Here is a 24130-nt window from a genome sequence, read left to right as displayed (position 1 = left end):
AAATTAATATTATATATCCTTATATTTATAGGCTGAAATTAAAAAAAATCTTAGATTACTACTAATATCTATCTTATCTTACTGAATTAATTAATTTAAATATTAAAAGGGCAATTTTGATAGGTTTTAAAAGCTAGGGGTTTGTTGACGTTTACTAAAAGTCTTGCCGTTATTTCTCGATGAATGTAAAAACTTAAGGGCGTTTTTAAAACTTTCCCTAAAGGAAATAATCGTCCAAACTGACCACCTTCCCCAAACTCGAAACTTTGTCTTTGTCTATCAAGTGGGCTCGTTGATTATTTTCCACGGAGGATTTGGTGGGTGCATGACATCACCCTCAACCTTACCCTCTTATTAAATATAGTTTTATTTGTTTATTTATTAAATTTTTATTGGACATCATTATTGGGCTTAAAATTTAATAAAACTAAAAATTCATATTATATTCTTCATAAATTTTTAATATGAAATAAAAAAGATTATAGTAAATTATAGATAATTAAGCTCCCCATGAGTTTCCTTGTGCGTCATGAAACCGCGAGTAGATCACCATCCGCATGCATGAATCAATAATCCATGCAGCTGATCGATTCACTCTCCGGTCTCCACTGTCATCTTCTAAATTGCTAGTCAAATTGTTGAATCGCTCCGATGGCTTCAGAGATGTAACAAAAGAGCGAGGAGAGAGGAGTTTCAGGTCTGACCATGGCAATGCCACCTGGATCTGTCTCCGGGGAAAAGAAATAAAGGCCTTTACTGCTTTACCTTGGTTTTCTGGCAACAAGCCGCGGCTAAGCTATGGAAGCACTAAACGTTGGCGTTGCAGTCGGAGCAACAAGACGACGAAGAAGTTGTGAATGAGAGAGGATAAGAGAAAGAGGGTGAGAAAGAGGGCTTTTTGATGCTCTGTCGCTTTCTTTTGGTGGTTGCAGGGAGGCTTTAACAGCGGAAGTGGAGAAAAGAAGCTGCTTGCGTCCACTTGCTTACTGCCGCGCCGCCATGGATGGCTTCGAGGCGACGAGGGTGGTGATGTCGAGGATCCAAGCCCTGGACTCGGAGAACGCCCACAGGATCATACGGGCGCTCTTGATGCAGGAGCGCGGCCAGCAAGGGATGATTCATCTTGCCTTCGCTCCGGACTCGCTGTTCCAGTCGGTGGTGGAGAGAGCAGGCGTGGAGCTCGGCGTCGCCACTGGAAACCCTTCCGCCGCAGCTTCGCCGGTGCTCCTCCGCCAGAACTCCTGGGCTCCGCCGCCCTCCTTCTTATCCCACTCCAACAGCGGCACCGCCTGTGATGGGTTGAGCGATGAGCAATGGAGCTCCGATGAGCTCGTTAGCCCTAATAATCTCCGTCTTTCACCCTTCTATGACGGCGTTGGCGCCGATCTAATGGATGAATTATTCCTCGGTGACTACGGCGCGGCCGTCCGCAATTCGGACCCTAACGGCGGCGAACCGTGCCGCCTCGACATGGAGTACCGGGGCCCGAGCGGGAACGGCATGAAGTGGAGGACCAACGGCTACGACCACCACCGGAGCAGCTCCGGCGACGGGTTCGCCTGGAAGCCGTGCGTCTACTTCGCGAGAGGCTATTGCAAGAACGGCAACGCCTGCCGGTTCCTCCACGGGCTCCCGGAGGGCGGAGCCAGCGCCTTGAAGCTCATGGCATCGGCGTTCCCCTTCTCGCCAACTGGTTCGGTGCCGCCATCGCCTTCGTCGTTCTCGAGCCAAAGGTGCCACCTTTCCTGCTTCAAAATGCTTGCTATCTTCTCCATCTAATACAAAATTAAGAATCTGTAATTATTAACAGAGCAACAGCTGCTGCGGCCGTCGCCGAGATGATGCTGGCAGGGGAGGAATCTCATAACTTCATGGGTAGATCAAGAACTGAAAGAGGCAATTTGATGACGAAGAATCCTGGCTCGACACAGATTTATTTGACGTTCCCAGCTGACAGCACATTCACTGAAGAGGATGTCTCCAATTACTTCAGGTTGCAGGGCGATCCTGTGCATCTCAATTACTTCTTGTGCATATAAATGCAATCTTTGATCATTCTTTGCCTGGTTTTGTAGCATTTACGGGCCGGTGCAAGACGTGAGGATCCCTTTCCAACAGAAGAGAATGTTTGGTTTCGTGACCTTCGTCTACCCGGAGACCGTGAAGCTGATCTTGGCCATGGGGAATCCTCATAACGTCCGCGATTCTCGGGTTCTCGTCAAGCCTTACAAGGAGAAGATCAAGAACCCTGATAAATTCAGGCACGCCTTCATTGTTAGCTCTTTTTCGATCTTATAATCGTGTTGATGAATTGTTCTTGACACCTCTGATTTCAGAAAGAAGCAGCAGCAGCAAGCTGAAACCTTTGATCACCTTCAACAACTTGGTTAGATCATGCAACCAGTTTCTCTGATTCTTTTGTTTGTTCTATGTTTGTTCAAATTCTTTGCTGATGGTAAACAGCAGTGCCGATGTTGTCCGATAGTGGCAGTTACAACCAGGAACTGCTTCTGAGAAGAAAGCTAGAAGAGCAGCAACAAGCAGTGGAACTACAGCGATCCATCGAACTGCAATGGAGGCGATTTTTGGGTCTCCATATTGACCTAAGCAACAGAAGCTTGTCCTCAGCTTCAGTTTCCCTCAACTCTCCCTTTGTCGCTGTTACTAGACCGATCAGTAGTGTGGATAGCAGTAGCAGTGGCACTACCTCACCAACAGAAGGTCAATTCAGTTTTTGCCACAATAGTTATTATAGCCTCACCTTCTGAACACCACATCTTAGCTCGGAAGATTCTTCGTTTCTTATTCAGATAAGAGCCCTCGTGTTGCTGAACCAGAAGAGAAGGCGAACAATTTCGATAAAGATGATGGTTTGCTAGAAAGGTTTCCGTCAAGCTCTGAATTTCCTTCTCTTCTCCTTAAGCAAGAAACAACAATTGCTATAGCTTGCTCTTGTGTCTCACTGCAGCATTGACCATGGCTTGCCTGATAGCCCATTCGCCTCACCGATCGTTCATGCTGGATTCACTCTCTAACGACGAAGATGGTTCTCCTCTCGTTGACATTGTGAATACTCGCCATTTCATTCCCTCTGCATTACTGCCGATTACTTCTTCGCTAGATAAGCCCTCGTTTAGGTGAAACCACTAGAAACCTGAGCTTTGCACGGTTCAAATCTACATAGAATCTTGCTCTGGTCAGGCAGCTACTGGAATGTGAAGCTCAACATAGACGATGAAGTCTCCGTTAGCCTGTCGTGATCCCTTTTTTTTTTTCATTACTCATCTGTGCTTTATCGACACATAGTAAAGCAGGAAAGGGTGCTCGATCTGATTGTATCGACACATAGTAAAGCAGAAAAGGATAGTGGAACGTAACAAAAGTAAAGTTGTAAATGCTTTTTTCCCATGATTATGTTTCTTGCTTTTTCTCTTTTCCTTTTGCCTTGTAATCGATGCACTGAAACCTTAAAGGATATGATTGATAAAACAGCACAGAATTCTGCGAGGAACTGATGAGGTGAAGGACCACACTTCGACTGTTTCTTTTTGCTTCTGCTTTTGTTTTGTTCGTTGATCCCATACTGTAGCTGACTTCAAGATAGACAGAAATGATTCACAAAAAAATTAACAACAATGAATTATTAAAAACTGTGTTTGAGTTTGATGACTTACTTAACGAGTATTTTTGGATCAAATTACATGGCTGGTGGTGGTCCTACAATTCTGTAGCCAGTTGGTGGTGTGATGGGGCTTATACCAACAGGATAAGATAGAAGAGTTGGCAGAGTGGGACAGGATATGGCCATAGCAAGTGGTGACTCCAAAGACAGCAATGGGACCGGCAATGGATGTGATCTCTTGAGACCACTTGTAAACTTGCACAACTTGAGCTGTCTGCAATAAAAATGACAACTTGATTTTGATCTCTTAAAAGCTCGATAACAATAAAAATGGCTCTTTTGCACCAATTAAATACTGAATCTTACAAACATATATAAAATCCTACTCTGTTATAGATATTATAACAAAACTTCCATCAAATATTTAGAGAAATCATTAAACATAGAACTGTCTCAGTTCAAAAATAGTCATACGCAACTAATTAATCTTGCTAAGCACCAAGTTATTGTGATTAACAATAATCATAGTGGGTCATAGTGGAACTCATGGGCAAAGGTACTTACAGATTGACATTGCTAGCCTAAGTTGAGGTGCAAGAAATTGATATTAATTTCACATAGGTTAGCATCTAATGGTCTATGTTTAATTTAGCTTGATATTTTTCACATAGGTTAGCATCTAATGATAAAATGTTATTTTTTATGAAAGCTATGGTTGAAGAAATCAGCATGCCTGAAATAAGATTTATCAGTTCTAAGTTTCTAATTGTATACTAATGGAATAGTAATCTAATGAAGGCTCAGTCATTCTGTGCATAAAAATGCCATGAATTTTGAGTTGGAATACATCAAAAACTCAAATGTTTTTATAAAGATATAAATTTTGGGTGTATCCTGTCATATGCATGTGAAATAATACAATACATTACTGTGTTTAAAAGTTTAGGTTGAGCAATCTTTGCACTTACCGAAAGTAAGGGCTGGTGTGATGGTTCATTTGGAGACCATGGAGGATCTCTGTCATTTTTCAGCCTCCTTGCCTCAATACACTCTTTTCCCCTCATCCCCTCATTTCGGCAATGAGACTGTCTCTTCTCTAATGTCATTGAGCAAGTAACATCTTGACACAACAAATTTTCGAGAATTCCACCCGTCGGTGCAATGGAGATTGCTAGTGTTACTCATTCACCCAACATAGGGAATATCCAAATTAGTTGGCAGCTTATCAGCATCTACTGATTCATTCATGAACTATAGATTCACCTTGCATTCATTCATGAACTTCTCATCATAAGTAAGAAATTTCTTCCAGGAATCGAGCCAAGGTTTCATATTGGCATTGTAATGCAAGGACAAAGCATGTTTATGGCCTCTATTAATACCAGGTCAGCTCTGATTTAGGGGATAAATCAGATTCCTGAATGTAATTAAGCTTGCTGCAGAGCTGCAGCTCTAAGTGACATTTCATCCTTGGACTGAAACTGTCATGGACCATAACATATTGTTAGGTTTCTTTCAAGCAGAAAGGAGACTTACTAAGAACAGAAGGCAAATCAATAAAGTGTGGCATAGGAAACAGTCATAAGGGATTACTTGGCGAACAGAAGGTGAACATATAGCAGCATTGTTCGAGAAAAAAAGGAAGGAAAAAAAATGCAAGCAAGTGGGAAACTAACAGCAACCGGTCCATAAAGAAAAAAAAGGGGGTAGAGAATGTATTTGCTATTTAGGTGAAGGACTGTGATCAGGAGATTTGTTGGAATTTAGAACATCGTCTTCTCTTCTCGCCATTAATCATATCTTTAAAATATTAAAACATTTAGAAAACTAAAATTTATGTAACAAAAGAGACTCCTTTTAGCCCTGATTCGACAATCAGCTACAGAATTCAATTCGGTGAGAAGAAAAACATATCGAGATCAATATCACTTACATATTGAAGAAGTAGCAAATATTTCTGTCACAATCTGCTCCCTCTTTATCCAAATCAACAAAATTCAATCCAGACATCCAAGTACATGAGTTCGCGTCAGATTCTTGAAGAGCTCTGGAAGAAGAAAGTGAGAATGACCAAAACTGGCATGTATTTGGTACTCATTTCAGTAGCAGTTTGATCAGGTCTGTGAACAGATGCACGAAATTCCTCAGACAGTAACAGTGTTGATAGGCCAGTTTTTTTAAGGTACTTCAGGTTAAGTTCTTCAATATTTATCACGTGAACAGTTTCTTTCTGTAAGAATTTTTGTAAAATCAGGCCTTCATTTACGTCAAACCCTGCACCGAGAGACAAGAAACGAGGAATCATAAGGCTACAACGATGTTTACGAAGTCAATAGTTCGGTTTTGATATAGAGGAGTAAATCCAATTCCCAAATTGGGCTGAAAACGAACACTGTGTGGTTAATTCAATACCCAAATTCAACAAAGCAGACAGGGTGCCCACAAAATCGGACCCAAATCCAAGTGAGAAAGCCGCAATGTAAAATCAAATGACGGTCACACAGAAAGATTGGCAAGCAATGTCAGCAGTTCCATGGTGAAAGCAGTAGAATCCCAACGGTTTCGCCGATCCGGAGGGGAGGCCGAGAAGGAAGGAGAGGGGTGCCAGAAGGGGAAAAACGACGAAGACGAGTGCGGACACGGCGGAGGATCACCACCGCCGCTTCGACGACGTAGGACGCTTCCCTTCTTTGCCCTAGCCACCGACGCTGACGCTTCCCTTCTTCTTCTTCTTCTTCTTCTTCCAGTACTATTCCAGTTCTCTTCCCTCGACTCTCCTACTGCTACTCCATTCTTCTCGACGAAGCTCGCTGCGTCGTAATGCGCTTCGATTTGGAAAGAAGAAGGGAAAGAAAACCGCTACTGTGAGAAGAGCGGATAGGGCTTGATCGAAGCATTTTATTTGTTTGTTTATTTATTTATTTCCCTTTTTTCCCTTTTAATTTTATCCGAGTGTTTTTTAGTTAATGAGAAATGAAAAGAGTTATCAATTTAGTGAAACGATGACAAGTATTTATTACTTTGCCATTCCTTGAGTGAAGATAACATTTTCATAATTTTAGTATATTAAGAGATGCATTTTGAAAATAAAAGTAAATATAAGGTTTAAATTGGAAAAAAAACTGAATCAAATATTTAGTTGTAAGCCATGCAAATATAAAAATTGAATTATTCTCTTTGGATAATGAAATAAATGTATATCAAATTTTATTTTAAATAACTGAAAATTTATATGATTTATACAGAAATTTAAAAATATCATCATTTTATGATTCCTCGCCAAACTTTCATGCTTTCTAGCATGAGATTTTGAGTCTCAAGTGCCTACATTATACAACACCGCAGGCTGTAAATCCTTTATTTTCCTACAAATAATTATTATATTTGTCATGAAATTTATTCCCTGACAATTACTTCATAGTAAATAAGATAGAAGGGAAAAAAATCAAGGCAGTGTCTTCCTTTTACAAAATGTTATAGTGTTTTTTCTATAAAACAAATATCAAAAGGGAAGTGTTTTATTATAGATGCTTTCGCCCTTGTAAAAAAAAAAGATAAATCAACTGATTAATTGATCTAATACCCACATTTAAACAATTTTAAAAGACATATTTTAAAGATTAGAAAGATTTTCAGCTAAAACTTCAACCGTTTGGACATCCAATCCAAATGAATGAAGATGAATCCAATGTGATATCAGAAAAACTGGACGAAGAAAAAAAACGAAAATGTTTCAAAAACCAAATCATATTTAGCAGCAATCAAATTCCAATCTAAAAGTTGTCTTACTTGTATATTGATTATTTAAATATCCTCAAATAATTATTATTATGAATAATAATAATTGAAAAGGACAATTTTTGGTGGATAATTAACCAGAATTAATTTTACAAACCTAAAATTGCGAAGATCAGGCGCCCCACACGGCGATCCCCTCCATCATGTGCTTGAACTCGCCGAAATCGACCCGGCCGTCGGCGTTGCTGTCGACGGAGCCGATCATCTCCCGCACCTGCTCGATGTTGCGCCCCTCCGGAAGCCCCAGCTTGGCCAGCACCGACTGCAGCTCTGCCGCCGAGATGAACCCGTCGCCGTCCTCGTCGAACACCCGGAACGCCTCCCTCATTTCCTCCTCCACCACCGCCAGATCCGACGGCTCGGTGGCGGATCCGCCGAAGAAGGCGTCGCCGAGCGCGCGGTGGAGGGCCTCGAAGTCCTCGAAGGTGAGGCCGGCGCGATCGGAAGGGATGTAGGCGGAGAAGGCGGATCGGAGCTCGCCCGGGTCGGCTCCGAGGCCGAGCCGGTCGAGGGCGAAGGCGAGCTCCTCGATGGTGATCTCGCCGTCGCCGTTGTGGTCGAAAAGGTCGAAGACACGGCGGAGGCGGAGGGTGTTGAGGCTCTGGGTCCTGAGGCGGAAGGACGGCGACGGACGAACGAGTTCCGCTGCCGGAAGCGGCTGTTGGACGGCCTCACCTACTTCACCCATGGCAGCTTCCCACGTCGTTGACGGCCACGAAAGAACGACGATGGAAGAAGAGTGACGGCAAAGAATGGCTCAATGATTATAAAGGAGGATCAAAATCTGAATTTTTTTAGTGGAAATTTCATTTTAACATTAACAAAATGCTTACTCTCAAATTATTAACAACATTAAATTTCTTTATAAAATAATAAATTTAGTAAATATAATAAAATTAGTAAGACTTTTCTTAAATTTATTTTGATATTTTAAATATGCTCCATATTTTTTCTACCACTTTACCTTTCACTTTAGTTTTCACATCATTATTTTGTCAAATTGAGCAATTATTAATGACTATAAGATTAAAAAAAATAAATATAGTTGAAAATTAGTATTTTGAGAAAGTTTTGTGCAAATAGATTTTCGACGATATTGAAAATCTTCACTAAGATCTGTCTTTGGTCAAATATGCTCATTAATTGATATTTGGTATCCTTCCTTTTCTGCAACGTCTCTTACAAAATTATTTCTACAAGATTCATATACTTTTCAAAGTGTTATGACGGTGGAGCATGTTGAATATGTGTAAAATTCAAAGAAAGAAATCAAAAGAACTAATTAAGAGTCCTTTGGATCATCTGTAATATATTTTATCTAGAATGAGAAAAAAGTCTCTCCTTTCACACGGAAGCCGACCAAAAAAACGTCCTTTCTCCTTTGACTATAAGATTTTGTCCCTTTGATAATTGTTTGCTGGACCTAATACTAAAAGATTATAAAAATAACAATTATGTGTAACAATCAGACCTTAAATTAGAATTGAGATCAATTTTCAACTGTAATTTCTTAATTTATCTTTTCAGAAATGATCATGAGACCGTTAAAGTGACGAATTTCACTTATTTTTTTTAGAAGAATTGAGATCAATTTACTCTGAGTGAATAAAATAAAAAAAGGCTCTTTATATCATTCCCGAAAGCTAAATTTTGAACTATAACGCCATTTTGAAGATTGCTAACTCCTCACAAGTCACAAGACGGATTTACAAAGTATAATGTTGGTAACTCAAAGAAAAATATACTGTGAACATTTCACTGACAGTAATGTAAGAACATATATTTCTGTTCGTGTAGATGCCTTCAGGTTTCTCTCAGTTATAGAATTTCGTGTAATCGATACACATGCAAATCGGTTCGGTTACAAATTGCTGTGTTGTGTCACTGACAGTTGCAGCATTTTCCACGGAGCTTGGGTATGATTCATGAGCTGATGAGCGTAAGTTGTTAGTTTCCGAGGAGAGTAGGGAATTCCAGTGTATCCGCAGATTTTGACAATGCTTAATTAGAACAACTGAAAGAATAAGCTGGTAGAGCCATCACTGAATGATCGGAGGTCTGACGGTTTCACCAGCGCTCTGCACAATGGGCAAGTCCGTTCTCGCTCGAACCTGAAAGCAACAAATGCTGACAATATTCGATAGGCAGCTCACAGCAGCATTGTGGCATGAAAGTATATGGATGCTTCAAGATGAAAATAGTGCATTCGAAAAGATAGCATCTCGCAGAAAGGAAAAGATTGATGAAAGAATTTACCATTCGGAGACGCAGTCCTCGCAGAAAATATGTTTACAGCTAAGAAGAATAGGAGCAAGCATTTTCTCCTGACAAATGGCACAGAGATCACCGGCAGCAGTTACCTGCATTGATTTGGTATGCGGTGCATAAAAGAGTTTTTTCTCTCCTTTTTTTCTTAAATAATTAGAATACTGAAGCAAGAACTATTAAGATATCTACATGTAGGAAAGCATACATAGTAAAATATGCACGAAAGGGGTACATGATGACGGTAGTATCTGTAGGTCACACTAATCATTTATATTATAACTTTGCCCACATATCATCCAGTGGAGCAGAATTTGTCAATCCTTAAGAGAGAATGGCATATCAAACTAGAAAAAAAATAAACAGACCAAAACGCTACAAACAAGAATAGTTTGTGAAGAACAAAGGCAGGCCTTAGCCATCTTTGATATCCTTTTAATGAAGGATGATGAAATGAAACCACAATGATACAAGTCAAGCAATTGTAAGACTTTCTAAGTGGTGAAGATATCGTGATTTTACCTGTTCAGTGGTTGCATATGACCCATAATGTACTTCTTTCCTCGATAGTGCCCTTAACACAGTCAAAAACGATTGAACCTGGGATCAAAGACTGAAAATTAAGGAACATTGCTCACAGTAGAAAAAATAAATTTATTATAGCATGCTAGAAAGTTTAGGTGGCTAGGACAGAAAATCAATAGTAGCAGTAAAGGGCAACTTCAGCCAGTTAGAACATCCAATAATAAGAACAAATAATTGCTAACTCAGAAAGAGTAGAAGAACATACTTTCTCAACAACTGATGTCAGCTTGAAAGTAAGGTATAGCCCTGTAGTTATAGACGAAAAGAGGCTGCCATACTCCTTGTTCAGGAAGAACCTGTACCAAACAGGAGTTGGCAACAGAGCACGATACAAAAGAAGAAAGTATTCCACAACTGTCAACATTTGCCCCTGAGGAAGAGAAAAATGACAGGCTGTATGAACTTGTAGCTCACTACACTTTCTGCATTTACCAATCAAACAAACGGTTTCTAAAATCATTATGCAAACACAAACTTAGAAAATTACAAAATTAAAACCCGCAAACAACTCCTATCATGCATCTTCACACCACACTATGCATGGAAAGACAGCTAGTCAATTTTACACCTTGCAGCTGCTTCTGTTGATTGCAATAGGTTCACAAAAAAGATTAAGCCGGCGACGAGACTGGATAACTATGAACAATGAGAAAGAACTGAGAATATTTTTTCTACCTATTCTTGTCTTACTTCTCTACCCAGCATGACTAAATGATCCCATTAAAGACAATGAAACACCCTCAATTCTGAATGAGAAAAAGCCTAGATTGCCAAAGATGATCATCACAACATCATTGAATAGTTTAGGGGAAAAAATGACAACATAATATTTTATGCCATTTCAAATGTTATGCACCATAAGATACATTCTGCTATGCAAAACAAAATACTCCCTTTCAGTTTTGAACTAGAAGAATCCAACTTTATCAATTGCTCTAGTAGTTCACTATTAAGTGCTTAAGACACTCAGGATGAATGAAAAGATAAAACTACCAAGGAGATTGAAATGCAAGAGAAGATGGCCAACCTGCTTGCGGTAATTGTGTCCTCTACCATTTTTGTAGTAGATCAACAAAATACACTTAACAACCATTGCTGCTTGGCGTACCATTGTATCTGAAACCATACCCATATCAGAAGCTTTGTATTGGATATTCTAGATGAAAACAAAATATGATATGTTTATGACGTGGAAAAGTGTTCCAATGTAAATAGGTACCATTGACCATGATGATAAATAAGGCATGCCAAAATGGCAGTATTTCCTTTGGGGGAAGCATGACTAGTGGATAAAGAAGGTTGTCATTATTGTACCACCAGTACACTCCAAATATATGAATAACAAACACTAGTGTGATTCCAACAAGCATAGAGAGTTTTCTATCATTCTGCAGAGTTCAAAACAAGAGCAGATAATCATAAATACAGTGTACATGAGAAAAAAAGATCAACTGTTATAAAGAGTATCCTAAGGTTACAGATAGTGAACCTTTAAGGCAGTTTGCTTCCTCAAGATATCATTGGACTTAAACATCACTGCAGCAATCCAAATTGTGACAAAGAAACCTGATATATTCCATATTGAAGAAACATATCACACACTTCGAAAATAAAAATAGAGAGAATGAGAAAATCTTTCATAGTAAGCTTCTAGTCAAATTACATATTTGCTGGATATATTTTGGGGTGAGTGAATAATCAATGGACTCAGATAAGTATCCAGATTAGCAAAAGCCCCAGCCCTAACTAAATAACACTAGAAAATTGAAACAACTACATCAAGAAAAGCTATCATATAAAACTAAAATAGCCTAAATGTGTATCTGCCAATCTGGTTTAGTTCAAAATCCAAGTACTCAAACTACTAGAGAGTGAATATATAATTCTTTACTTGATTAAAAAAAAGTCTAATCAATTATTTTGGGATCAGTTCTATGGTTCTTGTCCCAATTTTAAGTCTATAAAGCTGCTTTGCAAGTGATACCCAGGTCACTTAATTTTGTAGTTCGATAAATTCAGATAAGAGCTAAAGTATTTTATCAGCATATGCACTAAACACACAGAATCCAATATCAATATTGTAATAAACGATATCTACATGTTTCTTGTTCATACTCATACATCACATTTAATGAAAATGAGGGATTAGATTATATAACAGTGATTACAGATATAAACAACTTTCACTTCATATTGCTAGACATATGGTTCAAAAGAATAGATTTTTCTTGTCTGTACCTTGCAAGTGCTGTCTTATAAAGACTACCAAAAGCAACAAAGAGAACGGGAGAATCTGTTCTATCCACCTGGCCACCTGCTGTATATCGTATCTCTGGTGCAATGCGTCTATATTATTACCTCCACTGGCGTTAGACTCACCGTCCGAGCTTCCACTATCAACAGGCGAGGCAGATGCAGGCGCAGAGGAAGATGACAAAGGCACTTCCCGTACCACATTATTGCCCTCCCCATCTCCTCCCTGCGGCTGCCTCCCAATGGGACCTCTAACCAATCCGCTAGAAATCCCAACATCAATGGAGCTTCCCTCTCTCTCCGACCCCGTTCTCAGACCCTCCGGGTCCCCGGCACCAACAATCCGTATCGAAACCTCCCTGCCGTCGACCCCGGAAGCATCGATCCGACGGTGGCCATGACCTCGAGACCGGCCTCCGATTAATTCGTCGCTCCCCGCACGACTTCCTCTCGTCCGAACGACCCCAAAGAGCTCCAGAGCCGCGGAGAGCCGCGCCTGGATGAAACGGGACGGCGAAAAGTGCACCCTGTACCTCCTCGACGACCCACCGGAGGCTTCTGTCGACTGGCTTCGGTGGTGATCGGAGCTTCCGCCGGAGGTTTCCATCACCGGAAACCGAAATTGAATCAGAATCAGGAAAATCAAACGCAGAAACAGCGACGAGGAACGGCGAAAGAAGGGAGCGCCAAACGATCGAACGAAGAAATCGAGAAATCGTATGCAGGCGGAGGAATTGCTGGAGAACCCTAGCGCATGGATCGAATTCGAAAGGGGCAGAAGGATGGAGACTTTTTACAGTAGGACCAGCAAGAAACGCAGAAGATAAAGACGAATGGGAAAGGCATATATTTGGGTATCGCGTTCTAACTCCGTAGTTGCAGTTGTAATTTCCTTTCAAGGTTTTAACAATAATCTTGTATTAAATATTTTTATAAATACAAAAATAAATAAAATTTAAGCGGCTTGTCGTATTATAATAATCGCATATTAAACTCCGTGCGATTGCTTTTTTGTCCCTTTTTTATTTTTTAACATTATTTAACGTTAATGAAGGCTCAAATGCCGGGACGGTGGGGCAAACCAGCGTAGTTGTAGTTTCTTTAATAAAAATTGACGCTAATGTCAAATAATGTCAGGCATTAGATTAATGGAGGCATCCGCTCCCGTGTTAGTTATGCAGAATAAATGCCGGTTACTTGTGTTCCAAGCTTCAGCAAATTATTACATTATCATATTCTATTAGGCGAAATCATGACAATTAATTTATTGGAAAACCTATCAATTAAACAATAAGTTAATGAGATAAATTAAAAGTATATATATATGATTTTAGCCGAACATCCCACAGTTGAGACTGAAACTCTAGCACTACCAACTCTTCTGTAAGCTCTTCAATGATATCAAATTCAGCTACTATACCAGCTCCATCAACGACCATGCTTTCTAGGTTTCTATGTGGAGAGCTGTCCTAGTTCTTTGCGGAGTTATCTTCTCAGATTCATCATGACAAGGAGCACAAAGAAAAACTAAAACAATGGAAAAGAAAAGGATGCCTCTGAACATTATGGCCATCTTTTACAACGTCTCAGTATCAACAAACTCAACCTGCTCCGGCCTGATATTTTAAGCACTAAATAATTCAAATTTCTCTACTTAATATGACAATGTGTGACATCAATCTGATGTAGAACACAATTCAATCATACAAATAATTCTCACAAATAATTTAAAAAAGTTAGATAACTTAAAAAAAATCACTTGTATAAATATGTTTGGAACATTTATTTGATCCCTTCTATTTTTTTCTATTATTAATATTCAATTTAAATATAATAATGAAATCAATTTTTAAAGTTCTATTTTAAAAAATTCACAGCAGTCCAATTAGGCGACTCGGTGGAAATTTCTGGAGACGTCCACGAATTCTACGGTCAAAGAGAAAAGCAGTATGCGTCCACCGAGGACGTCGGCTGATATTGGACGTTGCCTTATTTTACCCTAATAGACCCAACATCCACGTTGGCTAAGTAGGTAGGCCCTACAGAGGTGGAATGGGAATGTATCCTAAAAATTAACATTTCTACTTCTGTGCTCTGGGGAGATCAGACGCTGCACAGGTAACTTGTCAGATACACGTCTTCCATCTGGCCCGTCCATCTGCGCGGCTCTAATTGGAAACGACAGCTGGCGGTACCGTCACCGAGAGGTGTTCTTATCCACTGGAAGCGCTATAAAAGAACCCCAGAGGCCCCTACTGCCGATGCCTGCTTATCAGATCAAAGCTAAACGCTGTTTTAGATTCCCTTCTCTTGGATAAAGCATAAGGTATGCTTCTCATCTTTCCCTCTCATATTTGTTTGATTATTTTGTTCTTTTTCATCTTCTGTTGTGGTCATTGATTGGGTTTTTGGATTCGTAGGGTTTTATTGTTTGATATAGTTGCAAATTGATTCTTGAATTGAGATTTTTTCCGGTTCTGATGGGGAAAGTTGTTTGCAAGATTGTTATACTCTGACAACTTGATCCTTTTCTGGTTTGCAATAGATTTTCGTTTGTCCCTATTTTGTAGATCGTTTTATCGGTTTGATTGATTCAAATCATGTATTGTGGTCGGTTTCCTTATTCTTCCTTATAATTGATTCAGATGCAGATCTTCGTTAAAACTCTCACCGGCAAGACAATCACCCTTGAGGTCGAGTCTTCCGATACCATCGACAACGTAAAAGCCAAGATCCAGGACAAAGAGGGGATTCCCCCTGACCAACAAAGATTAATCTTTGCCGGCAAGCAACTCGAGGACGGCAGAACCCTTGCCGATTACAACATCCAGAAAGAGTCCACCCTACACCTTGTTCTCCGTCTACGCGGTGGTATGCAGATCTTTGTCAAGACCCTAACCGGCAAGACAATCACACTTGAGGTGGAATCCTCTGACACCATTGACAACGTCAAAGCCAAGATCCAGGACAAGGAAGGTATTCCGCCGGACCAGCAAAGGTTGATCTTTGCCGGGAAGCAACTCGAGGATGGCAGAACCCTTGCCGATTACAACATCCAGAAAGAATCCACCCTACACCTTGTTCTCCGTCTCCGCGGTGGCATGCAGATCCAAGACCCTAACCGGCAAGACCATCACACTTGACTACACCACATCAAAGCCAAGAAAGAATCTACCCTTCACCTCCAGAAAGTGTGCTTCGTCTCCGAGGCGGCATGCAGATCTTCGTCAAAACCTTGACCGGCAAAACCATCACTCTCGAGGTGGAGAGCTCCGACACAATCGACAACGTCAAAGCAAAGATTCAAGATAAGGAGGGCATTCCTCCAGATCAGCAAAGGTTGATCTTTGCCGGCAAGCAGCTGGAGGACGGCCGCACTTTGGCCGACTACAACATCCAGAAGGAATCTACCCTTCACCTGGTGTTGCGGCTGAGGGGAGGGATGCAAATCTTCGTCAAGACCCTCACCGGCAAGACTATCACTTTGGAGGTGGAGAGCTCGGACACGATCGATAACGTGAAGGCGAAAATTCAGGACAAAGAGGGGATCCCGCCGGACCAGCAGAGGCTCATATTTGCAGGGAAGCAACTGGAAGATGGCCGCACCCTCGCCGACTACAATATTCAGAAGGAGTCTACCCTTCACCTGGTTCTCCGCCTCCGTGGGGGACAGTGAACTCTTGCTTGGCTGCGTGTTCTACCCCCAAGTTATGGTGTCTAGTTCGAGTCCTGTGGTCTTGCATGAATAATAGAGTATGAGTTCGAGTCCTAAGAATGTTGAAACCTCAAGGTATGACGCTGTTGTTTGTCTCTTCTTTGTTTGTGTTTGGAGTATGGTTGAATGCTACTCCATGTTTTCATGCTCATTCTGAATCAAATTGTGGTTTTTGTTAACACAAGATTATACATATATATTAGTATTTAAATTTCCATCCATTTCAATACCGGTTGAGACATTTAAACCCTATGAAATAGGTGAGCATTCAGGAACTCAATGCTAGAAAACTAAAAATAAATCTAGTTGTGTATTTTCTGTCTTTATCAAATTTTCTGTCTTTATGAAATACGTGAGCATTCAGGAACTCAATCCGAAGAGCAGATAGCTCTCTACCCATCCTCTTAGTTGTGTATTTTCTGTCTTTATCAAATTTTCTAGGAACAATGGGCCGGCTCTCTGCAGTGCTCTTCTTTATCCTATGTTCTTGGATAAGCAATTTCTTCTTTCTTCTGATCTCAGAGAGGAGTGCTTGCTCTTCCCCAGTAAGTTCGTTTCCATCCATCTCAAAGTCCTCCTCGGCTGCCTCTCCTTCAAGACGAAGACCCTCTTCTCGTTCCAGCTCCTGTAACCTCTGCAAGATGTCAGGATCGACAAAATCATACACATTGTGCCCATCTAGGATCTCTGGCATAACATCTTCCTTCCATTCCTCGTTAGCCAACAGATAATTCTTTCTTAAGTTAGCAGAATAAACACCAGCCCCACCATTCTCCTCTTCCAGATCCTTCTCAAGTTTCCGTTTCTCCATCTCATTAGCCTTGGCTCTAGATTCAAGAACAGCTTGAGGAATGCATGGCAGACGCTCCTTAGTATTACGAGGTTTAGGAACTGCAACATGGAATCTATTCAAACAATCATTTATCTTTTTCGATTTCATCTTTATCTCTACCCGTTGATTCAAAAGCCGTTCACAAGCAGCATTCTTGACAGCAATTACTCCCTCATCAGTCATAGTACTCATAGTCAGTAACACGCCCTCGTCCATGGAGTCTCCACCTTGGGCTATTATTGAATTGAAGGCCTCAGCCTTCATCTCCATTACCAACTTCATGTCCTCCTCAGAAAGCCCTTCCAATGGCTGCAAATCGATCTTGTTGCAAACAATAACAAGTGGTTTGTTCATGAACAATGACTTGATGCTATGGAAGAGAGCTGCCCGCTGAGCAATGCTATAACCACAGGAACCAGATATGTCGAGGAAGAACAAGACTGCAGCTTTCAAGTGTGCCAGAGCAGTGATACTGCACATTTCTATGATATTTCTGTCTTCAAAAGGACGATCTAGAATCCCAGGAGTATCAATAACCTGATAACGAAGATATTTGTAATCTGTGTGGCCAACAAACAAAGACTTGGTAGTGAAGGCATATGGCTGGACATCAACATCAGCCTTAGTGATCTTGTTCATGAATGAACTCTTACCCACATTAGGATATCCACAGATCAAAACTGTACGTGTATTTGGATCAATTGAAGGCAGCCTAGCCATGTGCTGTCGTATCTGCTCCAAATAAGCCAAGCTAGGGCTGATACACTTTATAACACTGCACATACGACCCAGGGCAGCAACCTTCAAACTCTTGCAGCGGTACAATGAATCACCATACTTGAGCAACCTAACGTAATCCTTTGCAATCTTCCCAATAATGTTTCTGGCTGTGTTCACCTGACCAAGAGCAAGCTTGTAGTGATCTTTGTTATACAGTACGTGAAGCAAATCTCCATAGAATGGGTGTATGTCATCCAAACGAGGAAATTCATCAATGATGGCTGACAGTTTTTCATGGAAGTTCTGTTGGGTGTACTTCACTTTGCGCATATAGAATTCACGAAGGCGGGAGATGGCATATCCTTTGTGGACAACAGTTGGAGTCTGACGCTGGGTTCGAGAGAGGATGATATCAATGAAGTCCTTTCCAGATGGGACTACTGTGATCTTCTTGAAGTTGTACTGAACCATCTTCTCAATAAAGTAAGAACACCAAAGGCTTCTGTTCTGATATTTTATCTTTGCTGAAAAATGTGTGTTCATAAGAAGGATGATCAAGAAGATATATATGTTGTGAAATATTTTTGTTGAAACACTTATCAAGTGTTGGGGTCCAATTGAAAATCGAGCTGATATCAACGTTTTCTCTTTTATACAAGAGTTCTAATAGACTCCTAGTATCATAATTTCTCACTAATTAAAATAAATGTGATACATAATCAATAGAAGCAAGGTGTCCAAATCATCTGAATAAAAACCTGATAGCAATTTCTCTCTTTAATTGAACAAGAGTTCTCACAAACTCTTAGTATCAGTCTATTAGCTTCACAATAATTAAAATAATTATCATATGATCATAAAAAATAGAAGCAACCACGATTTAGCCAACATGAAATTTACACAAAGGGGTTAAACATTCAACAACTAGACCTAAGCTGATCAGGAAACTTGAGTGCTTTCGAATTGCAGTTGAATTTCAAGTTCTTAAGATTCAAGTTGTGTCAATGGTTTTTTGTCACTATTACACGAAAACAACACTCACAAATAATTTAGGTTCTGTCCAGAGACTTCACATAAGGAGAAACTTTAATATATCTTACAACACAGCTTTCTCATATTTGTGGCATCCATCGACTTATTGCATCAACAGGTGCTACAACCAAATAATAAACAAAGTACACAAACCTTAGCGATACCGAGTAAAAATATTATGTTTTCAAAAATCAATCTCAAGTTTCATGCTAAATAATTAAAGTTATGTTTTTAAACAAAAGTATTTTATTGCCTAATCTTGCTGAGACAATGTTGAAGAAGAGCGTTGAAGAGAAGACGGACAATGCTGTAGCAGTTGGACAGTGGAAACTTGGTGTTGCGGAAAAGAGACTGACCTGCGAGATCAGAGGAACGAGATCACAAGAGGCAGAAGGGGAGCGATGGCCTGGAGGAGAGCCCGACGGACGGAAGCCTGAGTTGCTCGACCGGCAGCGAGGCTGCAGCGATATCGATACAGAAACCGCAAAAGCCGAGAGGCGCGGTAAGGAGGAAGTGCAGGGCAGCTGATGTTTGTGACAGGGAAGGCTTTTAGGGTTCAAATTTTTCAGAGTTTAAACTTTTATAAAAAGAACATATCATTTAAAAGAATTGTCAAAATACCCACCAGGATGTAACAAATTTTCAAAAAGGACCTAAAATGTGCCTGTTTATCATTTTTCAAATTTCCCCTAATATGTCTTCTTGATTAACAAAATATCCTCTTTATACCTATTTTCACCTTATAAGTTATTAAAAGAAAATGACAGATAAATTTAAGAATTAATAAAAAGAAGGAAGACATTTTAAAGAAGTTATTAAATCTTAGAGACATTCTTAACAAGGAGATTAAAGATTGATTTCTTTTGTAGCACTTAGAACATACCATTATTGATAAAATTGTGTCACTAATGTTTGAAGGCAATAAAATTGACAAGTTTAATATATAAAAAACTTACGAGTAGTTGTAATATTTTGTAAAAAAAACAAAGGGGGCAAAACTCTTGTTTGATAAGTTTTAATAATGAATTTGTTTATTTTTAGATTTGGACAAGTATCAACATATTATGATCATTATACATGTAACAATTCTTGTGTATCAGGGCTAAGAAAACCTCAATTCTCCTGTTTGATCAGCAACATGGCTGATGGAGACAGACAGTGAGTCCGGGTGAAATGAAATGATTTGATAATAACACACATATTTATGCCTTGTATTGTTTATTCAGTCTAAATAAACATAAATATGTTTTACATTCATCGGACCATATCGAAGAAAGTCATCCTCCTGGGGAATCTTGGTGGAAGACGAAGGGACATTGCATCTTCGATCACGACAGGCAGGTGCGTTGCTACAAACACAATCCCACCTTTCTTCCTGTGTTCGGCTATTATGTACTCTAACAAACGGACACCTTCATCGTCCAAAGCAACTGATGGCTCATCCAGCAGCCAAATGGGTCTGTCAAGTGCCAGTAACCTCGCTAACTGCAATCGCTTCCTCTGACCCATCGAAAGCATCCTTGCCTTGTCATTTGCTAGCCTACCTATCCCCATCAACTCGAGGGCTGGCAATGATTTCCCACACTTGCCCTCGAGAACTTCAAACCATTGTACGTTATCCAACACAGAAAGCTTGTCGTTTATGGCATCTTTCATTGATAACCAATTGAGTTGCAGCTTGTACTGCTGGAAGACTCCAGCAGAGGTGATGTCGTGTCCATTCCAAAGGATCTCCCCGCCGGAGGGGCGGGAGAATCCGGCGAGCATACGAAGGAAGGTTGTCTTTCCAGAACCATTTGCACCGGTCAACACAAGGGCAGTGCCATCGTGCACAGAAACATTGATATTTCGAAGGATTATCTGCGCGTTACGCATACAAGAGACATTGTTGAGGAGGATTCGAGGTAGAGGAGGCCGAAGAGGTGGCATTTATTGTGATAATGTCTCCTACCTGCAAGAAAGACCTGTATCATCAAAAACCAGACAAGAATCAGCAAAACAAAATGGCTCGTGAAACCAAGGAATAAAGTTACAGGAAAAAAAATACAAAAAAAGGTTCCAGTGCTGCACTAACATCTTCAACAGACTGTTGCAATATTATATCTCACGATGGCATGCCCCTTCAATTAGTCCATTAAATATGGCGAGAATCAAGATATCGACACTTTTTTGATGCAAAGCAAAACCTTAGCACTATGAAGCTAGTTTCTATGATTCACATATGAAGTCAAGCATGCCATGGTGTAGTGAACTTCGTCAATGAAAGATGTTACCGACAGCCATCAAACCATTTACCAATATCGCAACAGTAGGGATGCATCCACAATAAAGCCAAAACAAAGCTCATCACATCAATTTTAGTCAGAAAAAAAAGTTATCATGGCACACATTTATAATTAAACATACAATCATGCAACAAAGACAAACAGACGTGTCGACAATCATCACATCCAGACATCAGGTTTTTGAATGCCTAATACAATTCTAAAAGTGGAACAATCAAGTTCGGAATCTCGCTTATACAAGCAAGATTACAAGCCGGCATCATATGTGAAGATTTAATTATACAGCAGCTTAAATATCCTAAAGTTCAAGGGTTAAGATATTTGCAAGAAAAAAAGGCTAACTTGGTTTGACTTGATGGATGGCAAGATACTACAAGAAAATGCTATAAGATTAAGATGGTACTAAAAGTAATTAGGCAACAACTGAAACTCAAAAAATCCTCACGCACCAAAGGATATTAATATATAACTGAACTAACTTTAATTTACATATAACTGAACAAACTTTGATCTAGCTTGAAAATCTTCAATTCTCCAAATTAATAGAAATTAAAGTGTTATTCCCGATGCTTCTGTGGTACAGAAGGAGACCAGTTTCTGTTCACATCAGCTGCACTGCAATAGGGGAGCAGGTGAAGCCACTCCTTTGCCTGTAACAATTCCTTCCTCTTTAACTGCTTTGATGGCTCAATATCAATCCGGCAACATGATCTCATCTCGGAACTACAACTTATGCCTATAAAAAAATGAAGCAGCTATCGGCCTTGTTGTGGGCTCAATAAAGTTTTTCTCTTGTGTGGGAACAATTACATTTCTATGGGTGTACATGAGAATCAACAGCTGGCATGTTCAATAAAAAAACAACTCCACTAACTTTAGGATTGGCCAGCCTCATACAAGGAGGCAACAAAGGAAGAAACTCAGAATCGATGAAGTCCCATCCTCCATATTATCTGAAGATGGCTGTTACAATCCTATTAGGTTGTAGGCAGGTCCTAGAGTAATGGATCTACCAAAGGATTTCTTCTTGTTTGAATTTTATATGCCAGTTGCACTCAATAAAGGAACTTAAATCATCAGCTAGAAACAAGCTGATCAAGAAACTTAAGTACATTCAGATCGCAGTTGAATTTCAAAATTCAAGTCCTGCCAGTGGTATTCTTAGCTGGAACCAACAAAATCCCAATCCAAACTGTTCTAATTGGTCAAAACAAGTAATGGCTCAAGAATAAAACCAGCTAGTTTTGGAAATGTCTGGTGATTTTTAGTTTGTGGTGGGTGAAACCTTCACAAATCCAAATGGTCATGACTATATACTTGACCTGAGAATATAATATCAGGATGCATGCAAAGGTAAACTAACCTCAACATTCCAAATTTTAACATTTATTTTTATAGAACTGTATATCAAAATTGAGGCTGTGTATTACTAGACCAGCAATTTTGGTAACAAGTTTAACCATTCAAATGTTATTAGAAAATAACAAAAATTAATAAAAAAGGAAATTTGCATCTATTGTCCAAAATGCTTTTCTTGGGACCTTAAAAAGGAGAACAAAAATTTGATCTTTTCTGAAATATGGCAAACTAACATATGAAAAGAGTACAGAATGACTAACATTTACCAATATACACTGAATGAAGATTTATATAAGCGCAGGAAGTTTCAATGGGGTCTAATGTTCTGTTCTAAAATTTAAAAATGATAATTATACTGGTTTTTCCAATTTTAAATTCAGATACCTTACCTTCATATCTCATGAATCTGAAAACCCAATGAAAGCAAGCGATAAAACTTGATCATGGCATTTTATACATCACTAATCAGTCATACAACATAAAGAAAGGTCATCCTGCCTTTACTATTGCACGAAAACAACACTCTCACAAATAAATTAGGTTCTCCCAGAAAATTCATTTAAGGAGAGTGTTTAATATATTGTACAGCACATAGCTTCCTCAAATTTATGACATCAGTAAATTTATTACGTCAGGTACTAAAACCAGATAATGAACAAAGTACACAAATTTTACAATATCAACCTAAAATGTTATGTTTTCAAAAAAAAATCAATCTCAAACTTCATGCTAAATAACGAAGAGATTACTTAACTAAATTTATATTTTTTATAAAAAAAAGAATTTTATTACCTAATCTCGTTGAGACAATGTTGAAGAAGAGCGACGTCGCTGGAGAGAAGTATGATGCTGTAGCAGCTGGACAGTGGAAACTTGGTGTTGCCGGAAAGAGACTGACCTGTGAGGTCAGAGGAACGAGATAACAAGAGGCAGAAGGGGGAGCGATGGCCTGCAGGAGAGGCGGATGGACGGAAGAACTAGTTAGTCGCCCGGCAACGATGCTGCAGCGATATCGATACAGAGATCGCGAGAGCCGAGAGGAACGGTAAGGAGGAGGTGCGGTGCGGCCGCTGGTTTGGGAGAGAAAAGGCTTTTAGGGTTCCAAATAGGATAAACGGCAGAATTTTCAAAAAACACACATTAGTTTGAACATTTTATAATATCATTTAAAATAATTGTTAAAATACTCACATAATGTAACAAATTTTCAAACCAGTACCTCAAATGTTTATCAAATTCAAATTTACCCTAATATGTTTGTTTTATTAACAAAATATCCCCTTCTATACTTATTTTTAGAGTCGTCAATTTGAATTGAGTTCATCGGATTATCTCATTCCCTCAAACAATTTAAGCGAATTTAATTAAAATTTTATCAATTCATTTTAAAGCGGATCCAAGTAAATTGACCCGCTGATGTAATTGATAACTGTAGGTTTCGTTGATTCATAAGTGAATATCAAAAATAATCTTCTATAGCCTGTTGATTCAGTAGAATACTAAGACATATGAAAACAAAAATCGTCGCTCCCGAAGAAGGAGACAACGACTAACTCTACAATATCAATCTCGATATAATACCAACTAATGTAGCGAATAATTAATGAATCTATTGATTTATATATGAATACCAAAAGTAATTTTTTTAAAACATATTGATTCGA

At 39.5% G+C, this 24130-nt stretch overlaps 4 protein-coding genes and 2 pseudogenes across 5 annotated transcripts; 2 read left to right on the top strand and 4 right to left on the bottom strand.

The window, feature by feature from the left end:
- The first annotated feature begins 541 nt into the window (after nucleotides 1-541).
- Nucleotides 542-3408, top strand: LOC141841815 (zinc finger CCCH domain-containing protein 53-like; annotated as a pseudogene).
- Nucleotides 3409-7353: 3945 nt separating this feature from the next.
- LOC141839110 (putative calcium-binding protein CML27) lies at nucleotides 7354-8197 on the bottom strand. Its single transcript, XM_074726777.1, has one exon. The coding sequence runs from the start codon at nucleotides 8106-8108 to the stop codon at nucleotides 7533-7535; it is 576 nt and encodes a 191-aa protein (XP_074582878.1). The 5' UTR covers nucleotides 8109-8197; the 3' UTR covers nucleotides 7354-7532.
- A 914-nt stretch (nucleotides 8198-9111) lies between these two features.
- Nucleotides 9112-13314, bottom strand: LOC141836545 (uncharacterized). Its single transcript, XM_074724060.1, has 8 exons — nucleotides 12509-13314; nucleotides 11760-11836; nucleotides 11490-11658; nucleotides 11298-11386; nucleotides 10476-10640; nucleotides 10208-10285; nucleotides 9677-9780; nucleotides 9112-9531 (listed from the first exon to the last, which is right to left on the bottom strand). Exons 1-8 carry the CDS (start codon nucleotides 13128-13130, stop codon nucleotides 9426-9428), a joined length of 1410 nt encoding a protein of 469 aa, XP_074580161.1. The 5' UTR covers nucleotides 13131-13314; the 3' UTR covers nucleotides 9112-9425.
- Nucleotides 13315-14765: 1451 nt separating this feature from the next.
- On the top strand, nucleotides 14766-16422 carry LOC141836555 (polyubiquitin-like; annotated as a pseudogene).
- Nucleotides 16423-16506: 84 nt separating this feature from the next.
- Nucleotides 16507-19291, bottom strand: LOC141825822 (nucleolar GTP-binding protein 1-like). The gene is made up of 2 exons (XM_074713158.1): nucleotides 19179-19291; nucleotides 16507-18314 (listed from the first exon to the last, which is right to left on the bottom strand). The coding sequence occupies exon 2, from the start codon at nucleotides 18259-18261 to the stop codon at nucleotides 16507-16509; it is 1755 nt and encodes a 584-aa protein (XP_074569259.1). The 5' UTR covers nucleotides 18262-18314; nucleotides 19179-19291.
- Nucleotides 19292-19991: 700 nt separating this feature from the next.
- LOC141844533 (ABC transporter I family member 1) lies at nucleotides 19992-23524 on the bottom strand. 2 transcript variants are annotated; one of them, XM_074732567.1, is made up of 2 exons: nucleotides 23259-23524; nucleotides 19992-20786 (listed from the first exon to the last, which is right to left on the bottom strand). In XM_074732567.1, exon 2 carries the CDS (start codon nucleotides 20749-20751, stop codon nucleotides 20077-20079), a length of 675 nt encoding a protein of 224 aa, XP_074588668.1. In that variant the 5' UTR covers nucleotides 20752-20786; nucleotides 23259-23524; the 3' UTR covers nucleotides 19992-20076. The 2 variants fall into 2 exon arrangements, with proteins under 2 accessions (XP_074588668.1, XP_074588677.1); XM_074732576.1 differs by having other exon boundaries at nucleotides 19992-20773.
- Between the last annotated feature and the right edge of the window lie 606 nt (nucleotides 23525-24130).

This window comes from Curcuma longa, chromosome 1, assembly GCF_044706935.1.
Source record: "Curcuma longa cultivar G26 ecotype Majalengka, Jawa Barat chromosome 1, ITB_CL_G26_1.1, whole genome shotgun sequence".
Lineage (NCBI taxonomy): Eukaryota > Viridiplantae > Streptophyta > Magnoliopsida > Zingiberales > Zingiberaceae > Curcuma > Curcuma longa.
The sequence above is the reverse complement of the archived record's forward strand: the minus strand, read 5'-3'. Positions and strand labels throughout refer to the sequence as shown.

Excerpts from the sequence above, each read along its gene's own strand:
- LOC141839110 (XM_074726777.1), bottom strand. The coding sequence starts at position 8,108 with ATGGGTGAAGTAGGTGAGGCCGTCCAACAGCCGCTTCCGGCAGCGGAA.
- LOC141836545 (XM_074724060.1), bottom strand. The coding sequence starts at position 13,130 with ATGGAAACCTCCGGCGGAAGCTCCGATCACCACCGAAGCCAGTCGACA. Across the intron at positions 11,837-12,508 it reads TATAAGACAGCACTTGCAAG|GTTTCTTTGTCACAATTTGG; the intron begins GTACAGACAAGA and ends GGAATATATCAG. Across the intron at positions 10,286-10,475 it reads TGACATCAGTTGTTGAGAAA|GTTCAATCGTTTTTGACTGT; the intron begins GTATGTTCTTCT and ends CTTTGATCCCAG.
- LOC141825822 (XM_074713158.1), bottom strand. The coding sequence starts at position 18,261 with ATGGTTCAGTACAACTTCAAGAAGATCACAGTAGTCCCATCTGGAAAG.
- LOC141844533 (XM_074732567.1), bottom strand. The coding sequence starts at position 20,751 with ATGCCACCTCTTCGGCCTCCTCTACCTCGAATCCTCCTCAACAATGTC.